Below are 12,669 nucleotides of genomic sequence, written 5' to 3' on the forward strand. Positions count from 1 at the left end.
TAAAAACTAAACTACGTTAACTATCACAATTTTTTATTGATTCACAGGAGTGTAACACATTTAAAATATAATTAGAAATTCTCCTGTTGACTTCTATCTTTTTGGTTTAAATTTCTAACTTGTGTTTCACTTCGTTCGAAATCGATCCCTAGCAACTCATATAACATAAATGAGGAATTAATATCCTGCAAATTAAACTTCTTAAGTCTTCTTTAAATATTAAAGGAAGTAAAAAAATGACCTCCGGTAAAAAGTCAAAGTTGCTTTCATCTTCAGGTTGGATTCTTAGCAAAGTAGTTAAGTATTTGTGAAGATTAGGACTGGGTTCTCCTAAAAAACATTTGTAAACTCACAAAATAAGCTTTGTACAAGGTCTTTGTACCGAAAGTTTGAAGTATATAAACGAATTCATCGCTCTCGATTTTATTCTTCCTGGCGTATTCCGCCATTTGGCATATGGTACTAAAATTGCACCTAATTTGTTCCAAAGAGTACCCATAAGCAGGTCTGTGATTGATAAATAACTTTACAAATTCCACAAATGAAATTTCGTTACGGAGAATTCCAGATTCGTCGTAGTCTCGATAACGTATGTCAATCATCATAGTTTCAAGCTGAATTTATATTCAATAATAATTTAAATACAAGTTATTTTGTGTAATAAATCTCACCTCAAAATGGCTGGGATAAAATCCGCAAGTCCTCACCAAATCAGGAATTTCAGTCAGTCGAATACAGTCCGACACACGACGAGGCAAATCAATGTTTTCCTGTTGCAAAATTTGCATGTAGAAAAACAAATCTTGGATTTCCTGAAAGAGCCATCCGTTTTTGCCACCTTCCAACAGGCAGTAGTACGGTTCCAATTCGGTACCACCAATATATGTTAATAGTTCGACTGATCTGTAATTTTGAACTTTAAGATGCTCAAATTAAGTACAGAATGGGTGAAGGAGAAACCTTGTTTTTACTTCCCATTGCAAAATACATCGATCAGCTTCTCCGTAGGTGAAAGCGTAAAGTCCATCGCAAGATAGGGCAAAATCGGCGACCTAAGTTGGAAGTTAATATTTATACCAAAACTAATGACATACAATAGGTTTTCTTGAAAAAATAATGTGAATTGTATTAGCACTGTAAATACAAGACCACCAGTACAAAATACGACCGTAAACTTGAAATAAAAAGTTAAAATGTATCCCTTGCCTGATTTGGATGAGCCAAATAACCAGTGTGCTTATAAGGGTTGCCATCGGGGGGTAAAGTATAAATTCCAATATGCCTTTCCGTTATGAAAACCATAAAATGAGGGTGTTGCGGTAGAACCTAACGCGGCGGGAAAATGTGAAAAGTTAATTAAACCCCAACGGCCCAAGCCTAAAATATTTACTCTCATTTTCTTAATGTGGGCATCTTTAAAGCAACCAAATGCAGGACCTAAAACCAGCGTTCTCGGTATTTTACTTGATGCGTGTATCGTTTTGATTTTATGCTAAAATACATGAAAAACAAAAACAACATAAAAATGTCAATAAGGTAAGAACAAAGTACTTCCTACTTTATCATTAGAGATTAGAATGTAACCAACATCATGACCATTTATATTCTTTTCGTAGTACGTAAAATTACTAGGTACAGCACTCTGTTCTACCCGTTCTCTAGTGGATATTCCGAATTCAACATCACTATCACTGCAAAAAGAACGTAAAGTTTTATTTTGCGGATGATAATTACAAAAAATTCTAACCTGACTTGGTGGTTGTTGTACTCAACCAAATACCGATCAGCTCCTATAGTATGCAAAACTGAAGACCCTGAATCTTTAGTGCAGAAAAACCTAATATCGTTAATAGTCTCATAGTGTGATCTGACCTTTCCCTTAAATTGCCAACAATTTTGTTCCACATTGTAGTTGAACAGAATCACAGTTCTGTTGCTGTCCTGAAGTTCTTGATGCTTTTGTTAAATCTAAACAATTTAACAGCAACTTACATAATAAGCAAACTGGAAACCAGAGAAGGAAAACTCAATTTTTACAATGGAACACCTGCTGAACCGAAAAGGGGTTTGTTCTTTAGGGGTTAAAACTACAGGTTCCAATACCCACACCTCTCCATTAACACGTCCACATACCAAGTGTAAAGCTAAAATTACACACACAATTTGGAATTTAAAATTCAAAAACAAATACTAACATTGTCTAGAAAATTTTATGCAAGTTACTGCAGGCCTGCTCCCATCCGAATCGTCTTTAGGAAGCAAATACTCGGCTATTTGAATTTTTTTCTCAAAGTTTATTAAAGATAGTCTTCCATTTTCATACCCAACCACCAAATAAGGCCTGGAATTGTGGTTATTCAGGATTAAATCAGACTTTTATAGGTTGTGAAAATACATTTCATCGTGAGTGTCCATGCAACTTATGTTGGCGTCAGCAACTTGAAACAATGGAGTGCAAGAAGCACGTATAAAGTCATATGCGTAGATGTTACAGTCTGTAGTGGCTGTATAGTATGAATCAGTAATTTTTTCTCAACAATTAATCAGGAAATAATACCAATAAAAAAATCCCTGACTGTAAATGCCTTATTTTCTACAGATGCATCAAAAGGTGCATCAATCAACTTGGTAATTTCCTCTTCCTGGTCCTCGTATTTTTCACAGTCAAGAATCACGTCACTATTGTCCAAAGGTTTTTCTATTGCAAAAAAAATCAACGTTATTACTAAAAATGAATGAGTGGATCATTACCTCGTAGTAATATTTTAGAGTTCTGAAATTGGTACAGCTTGGGTGTTATAGAAAAACCAATGTCAGTGATATATCCTATAGACAGATTACGAATCCAGAAGAGGATTTTAACGTTTTTGTCAAAGAAGAGAATGTGACCTCTTCCATCACCAACCACGAGTATACTACAACAAAAGTTTTCATAACAGGTCAATGTATGACACACATAACTTACCCTTCGGTAGTTGTTATGCATCCAATAGCATTTGGACTAACTTTCACTGCATTAATATACATTTTTGAGTTACTCAATTCGGCCTCTTCAAAATTCCTACTATAAAGAGTGTTCCTAAACACTAAAATGCACCCCTTCGAGGAGGACACGTAACTTTCGTGGCAACGTTTCATATAGGTTCCGCAAGTCAACACTCCAATTTTGTTTTTGTTTGTTATGTGCGGTGTAACTGATGGTACTATCTTCTTTTTTTCTTGATCCTAAAAAACTTTTTACTTTAAAAGTTTGTTTGACATTAATTTAAATTAGTAAGCACATACCCAAACGATGAGAAAAACCTGTTTTTCAAAAACTACCATTATTTGTTCTTCCACATCCGGATGGTAGCAAATTTTAATAGGACGACCGTTACATCTGTTGACTAAGAATGTGTCTGACCACGCAGCTAGTATTAGTAATAAAGAAAAAATAATGACATGAGAGTCAAACCTGAAGAACGTTCTTCCCCTAAAGTCCACAGCCAAAAATCAATTTGGTAGGAACCATTCGCCCCTATTGTAATAAGATATCTTCCACAGGGACTTATAGAAGCTAGAAGAATTCCACTTTCTGGATAAATGCCAAATAGGGTGAAAATTGGATTTCTACTCAATCAAAATAACTTTAATTGATATAAAGCGCAACACATATCCTTATAAACTTACAGATCATTGCTAGACCAAACAATCAGACATCCATCTTTATCACCGTCAGAACTCACTAGGAAATCTCCGGTAGCATCGGAAGAAATGCAATTAATCACAGCTTGCTACAATAAAAGTGTAATAAAATAAACGAAATGAATGGAAATCCTTATTACATGTCCTTCTAGATGTTTCATTTCTCTAGTGCAATACTGATACAAAATAGCTGAGTGGGCGCTAGAGAAAAACAGCAACTTCCTATCATCAGTGGTTAAATTGACTAACCCAACATTAGCATTAATCCCAAAAGACCATTTCAGATTCTACAAGGATTAGCAATCAACATTACAGCTTTACACGAACACAAACACACATACAAAAGGTTTGAACCTTCTAGCCACTTGGATATCCGAAAATATATCCGGTACACTATGGACGTTTTCGAGAACGTTCACTTCGGATCCCAGAGGCTTTACCGATAAACATGAAGCGGTTGATGATATAGATTCTCGAAAAGGACCTTCTTCACCGAGACCGAACTCATCTACGTTGATTTTTTGAGATATGTAGAGCAGATTTTCTTTGTCCTCCCGATAAGATATACTTTCGTCAGACATAGCTTTATAAAGAGAAAAAGTTTGTGTAAAATGACAAAAATGTCAATAAAGTTGTCAGTCTCAGGTTATTTATAAGGTTTTATTGCAGGTAACCCCAGTGTTTCTTCCTGTAAATTTAATGTTATTTGCAGGGTAAATTAAAAACAAGTTCATAAAGGTAATACAGATAATTTTATTGCTCTCTTAAATCGATACAATAGTTTCACTTACTACTAGCAGGACACTTCACAAAATAAAATCGATTCGATTAAACAGTATTACACACAATAACAACTGTTAAAAATTCTTAAAGACACTATATTTAATATAACAATGTAGTTTATTATACATTTGAAAGATTGTTTGTTATTTAAGATATTTAAAACTGCTCCATTATATAGACCTTTAAAACATGCAACAAGACCACTGACAAAATAAAAAATCTCCAATACTTGTCTACTGCAATCCTCCCTCGTCTATTCAACAAATATACGGCACGACACGTGTACAATTCTACATAATTAACACAAACAAATTGTGGGGTTAATAAAATAAAATAACATGTCCGGACTACAAATTGACAATATCATTGTTTACCACTATTTATCTAAGTATTCTAATACTATAATACGGTTACTTATATTAATGTGGTGGACTGGGTGGTCTAGATCCAACTGTAAAATCTTTGTACTGAGAAAAAACACAGATCTGGAACCAAACAGAAATAGAAATATTAAAGTAATTTCATTCTATTCTTTCTTGTGTTTTTTTTTTGTTTATAAAAGTTAAAATAGAAGTAAGTGAGAAGATATAGCCTTCACTACACAGGAGTAAATAAAAAGAAATATAATTAGTATTAGGCTCTACTAGGCTGATGACACTGGTAGCAAAGAAGCTTAAAATTCCAAAATTTTGCGTAAAAGCATTACAAGTATTGGATTAGGTTAGAGAAGATATTTCAGCAATAGTTTAAAGTGGGAAAAATAATTGTAGTATTTATGGCCACCTATCAGTCCAATCAAAAATTCATTAAAAAATACTGGTAAACTAACAAAATGATTACATTTTTAAGGTTCCATCTAATCTCAGAACTAATCCCTAAATACCTACCAATTAAAGAAAGGAATTTGGTTTTTATTAGCTGCCTACTCAGGAAAATTATATGAGGATTAAATAGGATTATAAACCACTGATAAAAGTACATTATTTTCAAACAAGGTCAAGCATTACAAAAGTTAATAGTTTGTTAATCTAAATTTCTACTAGAGTGGTTATGAATTTGATATTAGAAAAATAAATAACCATATCAAAGGGTAAATACACTTACCTTGTCCTTTAATTGCTGACACAATTGCAGCCCTACAGTAAATAAAACCAACACCTCATTTAGCCAAGGAACTGAGCATTCAGCATGAGTTGATTCATATTTCATTTCTCCATGGCTGTGTACCAGTTGGTAGATTGCAAATATCAGTTTGTGGCTTTGGATATAAAAACTTATAGCCAAGTCTTCTGGTAGGTTTGGAGTAAGAGATTTCTGTAGAAATGTTAATTTAAACTTAATTATTTGATTAACAAAGTTACAAACCATATTTCTGCTCTTCATCAACTCATCCATAGTTTTCTTTCTGGGCACAATTAAACTTGTCCTACCCCTTTGAAGACTTCCAAGTATATTACCTAATATATGCAATACTTCATCTGAGGATCTACATATCAAAACAAAAACTCAATAAATTTGTATGAAAATGCAACTGAGAATACTACTTGAATTTGTAGTTCTTGCCCACATCATCAATATGATAGATTGCTTGCTGTAAGTGGTTGGCAGCATCTTGAACCTGCTGCAATTTCCATGGATATTCAGTGTGTATTGTAGTTTTGATAATAGTGGCTGAACTTTGTCTGCTTATTTTGAAATTAATATCCTGCAAGTTTTAGAGTTTTTGCATAAAGCAGAGTAGTTATTAAGAGAGTGACATACTGCATGAGTAATGCTGTCTCCAGTGAGTGTAACCACACATTTAAGCTGGTCTGCTGGGACTGAAAGCACAAACTTGTCCTGCTTACTAGAGTTGTCATGTCCATATAATTGAACAGGAAACCTTCTAGCACATTCCTAAATTGTGAATATTAAGTAAAAAAACAATTTTAATCTATTGTAATATAAAGTACCACAAGAATTTGGTGTATTTGGTCCAGACCTTTGTGGATTTCTTGATTGAGAACCCATTCAAACTCCTTTTGCTACAAAAATCAGAATTAAACTACCTAACTTACAGACTAGTAAAAGGGAACATACCAAATTAATAGTCTCAGCTTTTTCATAGTCCACCATACTAACCGAAACTGATTATTCTTGTATTTAATATAAAAAATGCACGAATCTACAATAGAATTTATATATTTTTTTTTAATTATTAACAATTTTCCAGTGATTCAAAAAGTAGAAAGTGGAAAAGTAAAATTTAATAAAACAAAACAAACATCTCAGCTCACTCAGCTGATTTCGACAGATCGGTTGACCTAAATGACATTAATGATTTGTATTTCCTTACTTCCACAATAGATGGCGCTCAAAAACATTTTCCAGTTTTCCAAATTTTAACTAGTTTTTTTCAAATAATAAACTAATTTTATTGAAATATTTCAACTTTTTTAGTTATGCTACCGGCAGCTCGACATTTTTTAAACGAGAAATGTATAGAACAACTTTAAACATGAAAAGCGTATTACAGTAATCTGTTACAGTTTGACTTCTCTTCACAGAGGGCGCCACAAAGGCTCAAAAATATAAACAAAAAGTAGGTGTGACAGTGACAGATACTTTCAAATAATTTGCAATTTTCAATTTAAAAAAATACAAAATAATCCTAAAGCGGTGCATTGAACTGGTACATTTCACTTGATTGTGTTGCTCCAGTATGTCAGAAATAACACTAGCTATGGGTAAGTGATTTGCATTCAATACTGCACTTTCACAAAATATTCAAACCCCTTATGCATTTGTTTATAACTTTTAATTAGCATCCACAATAAACTCGCAATTTTTTTAAGTGGCTGTAATTTATTTGTTTGTAGATTTGAATTAGTGGATCAGTTAAATAATAGCTAAAAATATTTCAAGGTTTCAAACCACTCATGAAGGTTTTTTTTATTACAACAATTTCAGGCTTGAAAGTAGTCTTTTTGGTTACAGGAGAATTTGAAATGTTGCACAGCCTCTACGACTTCAAAGCCACTTACGCCAAAACTCTCAGTTTCAAAGCCAATGAGTTTTTTATACTGCAACAGACCAACACAAAGCACAAAAACTGGTGGGAAGTCATAAATGAAAGGGGTGATATTGGCTATATCCCTTGCAACTATGTAGAATCTGTGACCGTCAATGCCTCCTTTTATGTCAGATTTCTGGAGAATGCCTTGGAAAACTTGAAACGGCGTGACAGTGAGGATATGGTTGTAGGCACTAAAACTGATGTGATTAATCGTCTCAGGGAGTTGAGAAAACAGGTAAGTTTTTGCTTATACCTGTCATTTTTATAAGAAACTTTACTAAAATAAGGAGTGTAAAAGTGTATTGAAGGCAATACTGACTTAATTAAGCATATGATTAAGAATATTAAACTTTGAAGGTCTCATAGAGTAACAAATAAACTGATTTTGAATTAAAGGGAGTCAGAATTTTCCTCTTTCTTAGAAGCTATATGCAATCTCCAGTCCTTTTTTTCTAATAGTTTACTGGCTCTTTTTCTTTTTTTGGAGTTTTAAACAGCAAACAAATTATTGAAAAATATTAATTAAACAAACAGATGTGTATGACATCATTATTTAACATGGTATGCCTGCTTCCAGTCATATGATTTTAATATCTATAGGTTGGCAATTGGATCCTTGATACTAATTGTATCCTATAAATCAGTTAAAAATAATAAGAATAACTTATTTTTGTGTCAGTCTAAACAAAAATTTAGGCAATAGACATTGTAGTAGGGCAAATATGGTAATAATTTTGTGCTTTTTGACAGTAATTTTCTAGCAGTATTAAAAAAAAATGAAAAATTAGTTATAAACTGCTCACAGAAAAGACTGAACAGCAATATTTGACTATTTTTAAGGGCCTGTATCTCCAAAATGGCTCAGTCAAATTTAAGAAACAAAAAATGTTTTGATAGGCTGTTTCTTCTAGAATCAGCTTCATAAGTGATGTCTTCACAGATATACAAGGTTAAGAATAATGTGCTGGAAATTTTTTGAATTTCAACTCAGTACTGAGGTAATTTTTGAATATTCTTTATTTTTATTTATGTCATTTGATGGACTTGGTTGATATCTTTGGACATGTTTGGGGTTTTTGCAATTTTTGGTCTACAAAAGGAATTACGGGGTGGTTTCGAAAATAACGCAATTTTTTAAAAACAGCCCATGTCCCTAGGTTCATTTTTATTTAAATTTTAAATATTAATCTTTTTAGTAAAATTATCCTCAGTATTCCTGCAGTACAGGGTAACATATAAGAATGTGTACATTTTCGGTAATTATTGTAGTATCCTATAACCCTATAAAAATGTTTCCCATTTTGCACAACACTAAAAAAATTCCTTAAATATGAACTAAACCAATTATGATACAAAAAAAAAGTTGTAAAATTATCCCAACTATAAACTATAATAAACAATATAACTATATAACTATTATATCAAATACCAAATCAAATGCACTGAATTCAAGAAATTTGCAGCTCCTTTTTCTTTACTCTTTATATCAGTGAAGAAATCACTGTAAGAAAGTGAATTTCTGGTTCTAATTCTACAAAAAAACGGTTTTTAAACCGATTTTTGTTCATTAAATTTGACTGCCGCATTTCGGAGATACAGACCATTAAAAGTAGTCAAAAATGTTGCTGTTTTGATCTTTTCTGTGAGCAGTTTAATTACCTACGTAAAACCTTTAACTAGTACAAAATGTGATTAAGCATGTAATTAATATGTAAGTGTTCTAATTCAAAAAATATATTTAACATCACAATATAACGCTATTCTAATGCTTATTCTATCATATTTTTTAATGTTAAATCAGGCAGAACATGGAGATTCGCATTTGAGTTATAAAAGCCAAAGTCCAACCAAACCTTACCACGGATCAGCATACAGCTCACCTATTGAATCAAGATCTAAAACTGTTATTGAAGAACCAATAAAGCCTATTAAAAAAAGTTTAGAAAGTATCCAAAGAAGTATTGAAAACATTCATGATGAAGTTAAGTCTGAGATGTATGACTCGCATAAGAGGTAAACGACGTAATAACTGCATTGGCTGTTAGTTAAAAAATGGTTTTTGTAAGCAGATCTGAAGCGTGTGATTCCAAAAAGTCTGATTTGAATGTGTCATCTACTGCAAATATTTCGCCTGTGATAACTGCTCAATCCGTATACGAGCTCGTGGAAAGTGTTAGAATTAATACGAATTTGTCGCACGAAATGTCTAGAGTCGCTTTAGAAACTGTAATTCAGGGACTTCACGAGCTGCTGCCTGCCTCAGTTTTTCCTTACTTAAGGTTTGTTTGAACAATCTAATAAATCAACATTCAATGAAACGGTTGTGGATTGTAGTACAATTTTATCGCACTCCCAATCCTGTCTAGTCGTTGATGATGGTCAAATTGAGCAAACCCATGACGCTAGTCGATTAAAAATAATTTTCAACGAACTTACTAGTTGCAAAGAAGATTCGCAGCAAAGAAGTTGGATGTTGCATGAAGATGAAGGTGTCATTAAAGAGTATATTACGGAACTTATTTCAATTTTGGTAAGTTTTCACTCAGTCTTAGTAGCTTAGTAATAATTTTGTGGATTAGTCCAATGCAGACACTAGTATATCCCGGCATGTGATATCATCCGACCAATATCATGTGATAACCACCTTAATCCAATATTACCAAATGGAGATTCGGTGGTCAATTAGGCAACTACTGTTACAAGCTTTTGGAGTGTTATGTAGCTTAGACAAGACAGTTATTAATATTATGCTTAACTCAGTACTTCCAGGGGAATTAGCAAGGTTGTATTTCACTCTAATTTAAATGGGACGTGGTTATTACTAAAACTCTTGTAGGGATATGATTTCAAATCCTCGGAACATTCCAAAGTTAAATTACTCTGCCTTATTGTTGACTATGGTATTTTCTATGGGGGAAACAATGCCTGTAACAAATTTAGGTCGGTTTGGTAATTTAAAGTATAACCAGCATGTTAAGGTTCTTGGTTGTAGAGTATTTAGGCCAAGATTTCTTGGCTTTCATTCTGGACAACATCGAGTGTCCACCTGACACTGACCTAGACGAACAAATTCCCGACTTATTCCTTAATGTGATCATATCGTTTAATTTGCAATTTGACGACCCGTCTTCAAATCCAGTGTTGACCGCCTTAGAATACAGGCAAAATGCCAAAACCTTCTGCGAAAAAATTTTGTTACTTTTAAACCGAGAAGGTATAGTTAAAGAATGGTTTATTTATCAATGGCTAATGCTGAGTATTGTAGAAGATCCAGTGAGGATTTTTGACCATGAACCAGCACCGCCACATTCTTTGCTCAAACTATTTAAGGACTTGTTTAGTCGACGTACTACTGCTGATCTTTTCTATACCAACGACACCAAAGTTTTAATCGATATTATTGTTAGGAATATTGCTGATCTTTCGCCTGGTGATCCGGTAAGTAATGTTAAAATTGTTCAGGAAATGTTGTGGTCAAATAAGCGCAGATTGGTAATCCAGAAGGTTTTTGATTTAGTTTTGTTTTATAAGCTGATTTTGAGCTGATCTTTAGTCATCTTTATTATAATTGGAACTACCAAAAAACAAAATATCCATTTTTGATATTACATTAATCCTTGAAAGGAAATACTTGTATAGCGCAGCTGTTTTGAATTTTTAGCCAAGAGTTGGGATAATGTTGAACTTGTGTATTTGACTATTTTATCTGTACGAGCTAAAATTTATGGCTTTGCAGGCTACATTATTTTGTTTTATATAAATTATAGCTGAACACAAAATCCACCCTTTGTTAAGGATTAAAAGTATGGTTATACTAACAAATACGTTTAGAAATTGTGCCTATATTGTAAATAATATCTTTTTTTGGTGATTTCTATATTCTTCATCTTTTACAATCATATTGCTAAACTTTGTTAACACATAATCTGCTTATTTGACCACCTTAAGATTTAAGAAACAGTGCGGAAATACAAAAAAAATATGTTATACAGAAAAGACATGATTACTTGGACTTGTGCAGACGAGTACTCAGAAACACAAATTATCACGAGCACCGACATCGAATCGAAGACATCCTAAAATGTTTTACTAGAATATTCTGCGAAGAAAGCAGTTTGAGTAAGGGAGACCAACATTTAGTGAAAGAAATATTCGCCGAGTTTCCGCAATATTTTAAATAATTAATATCAATAAACTGATATATGCGGTGTAAAAAGTATTGCTTAAATCTGGGGCGTAAGTGAATGTCCAATTAAATTAAGAAGGTAATTGGTGTGATTTTTTAAAATTTGTTCCCGACTCGGATGTGATAATAGTTTTTTTATACTTTGATTTCTTAGTCGGTTGCTTTGTTTAGAGTGAGTTGAGTAGCTACTTATTGCACAATTTTGCATGCACATCACAATATTTTTTTATGAGAATTTAAGGTTTTAATAAAATATCTATTCAACCAAAGTAACTTTAACGAAACCCCGTAGGGGTTCCAAATAGCAAGATAAAGTGTTATTATTACGGGTAATTTCATGCTGAAAATCGTTTCAAAATTTAAAAATGTTCTCGTTTTGATTATTAATTATTATTAAACCGTATAACTTTATTGCGTTGACAAGATACAATTTTATGACAGTCCAAAGTGTTGTTTAGATATTTCTATATTCTATTTTGCGCATGTGATATTCGGTAGTGATTTTTATCAATAAAAACGTTTAACTTTTTGTTGCACGTGATATGCCAAATTCTATGATATTTAAGAGTGACATGATATAATAAATACGTAATTTTTGACGTTACTTTTTTTGATATACCTACGTAGAATAGATCGGTGTGCCATAATAAATGTTTTGTGACATAAATATGGAGTAAGTACTGTGGTAATTGCATGGAGCAGTTCTGCGGATTAATGATCAAAAACCTTTTTAAAAGGTGAGTTTGTTGTTAGTTGTATATTATATTGGGTGTTTGCGTTTTTAATGTGTCCCTCCACAAGGTTTATAACAATTTCTTTTTTGTCCCGAGAAAAATAATTATTCTTTAGTTAAAATTATAATAATGGATACATTTTAACCAAACATCCGAAATATTAAGCATGAAACGAAAGACATTTACACTGAAGTTAATGTTACGTTATTACAAAGAAACAGTTACAG

The 12,669-nt window shown here is 32.7% G+C and overlaps 3 protein-coding genes across 3 annotated transcripts; 1 reads left to right on the top strand and 2 right to left on the bottom strand.

The window, feature by feature from the left end:
• Window positions 1-12: 12 nt before the first annotated feature.
• On the bottom strand, window positions 13-4,320 carry LOC145728255 (cilia- and flagella-associated protein 251-like). The gene is made up of 20 exons (XM_081978336.1): window positions 4,026-4,320; window positions 3,825-3,971; window positions 3,670-3,773; window positions 3,455-3,609; window positions 3,286-3,398; window positions 2,966-3,225; window positions 2,752-2,915; window positions 2,558-2,698; window positions 2,396-2,504; window positions 2,196-2,341; window positions 1,993-2,144; window positions 1,748-1,941; window positions 1,559-1,691; window positions 1,391-1,492; window positions 1,207-1,326; window positions 961-1,052; window positions 672-903; window positions 383-614; window positions 242-330; window positions 13-185 (listed from the first exon to the last, which is right to left on the bottom strand). The coding sequence occupies exons 1-20, from the start codon at window positions 4,263-4,265 to the stop codon at window positions 72-74; spliced, it is 3,039 nt and encodes a 1,012-aa protein (XP_081834462.1). The 5' UTR covers window positions 4,266-4,320; the 3' UTR covers window positions 13-71.
• A 97-nt stretch (window positions 4,321-4,417) lies between these two features.
• On the bottom strand, window positions 4,418-6,747 carry rogdi (rogdi atypical leucine zipper). The gene is made up of 7 exons (XM_081978343.1): window positions 6,547-6,747; window positions 6,420-6,491; window positions 6,229-6,363; window positions 6,012-6,172; window positions 5,833-5,953; window positions 5,572-5,781; window positions 4,418-4,952 (listed from the first exon to the last, which is right to left on the bottom strand). The coding sequence occupies exons 1-7, from the start codon at window positions 6,580-6,582 to the stop codon at window positions 4,887-4,889; spliced, it is 801 nt and encodes a 266-aa protein (XP_081834469.1). The 5' UTR covers window positions 6,583-6,747; the 3' UTR covers window positions 4,418-4,886.
• Window positions 6,748-7,033: 286 nt separating this feature from the next.
• Window positions 7,034-12,307, top strand: LOC145728256 (NCK-interacting protein with SH3 domain). Its single transcript, XM_081978338.1, has 10 exons — window positions 7,034-7,193; window positions 7,444-7,757; window positions 9,324-9,535; window positions 9,592-9,801; window positions 9,857-10,052; window positions 10,102-10,304; window positions 10,359-10,462; window positions 10,515-10,736; window positions 10,788-10,960; window positions 11,515-12,307. The coding sequence occupies exons 1-10, from the start codon at window positions 7,169-7,171 to the stop codon at window positions 11,701-11,703; spliced, it is 1,848 nt and encodes a 615-aa protein (XP_081834464.1). The 5' UTR covers window positions 7,034-7,168; the 3' UTR covers window positions 11,704-12,307.
• The last annotated feature ends 362 nt before the right edge of the window (window positions 12,308-12,669 follow it).

Source organism: Ips typographus, linkage group LG4 (assembly GCF_016097725.1).
Source record: "Ips typographus isolate SLU linkage group LG4, UJ_Ityp_2.0, whole genome shotgun sequence".
In the NCBI taxonomy this organism is placed as follows: Eukaryota; Metazoa; Arthropoda; class Insecta; order Coleoptera; family Curculionidae; genus Ips; species Ips typographus.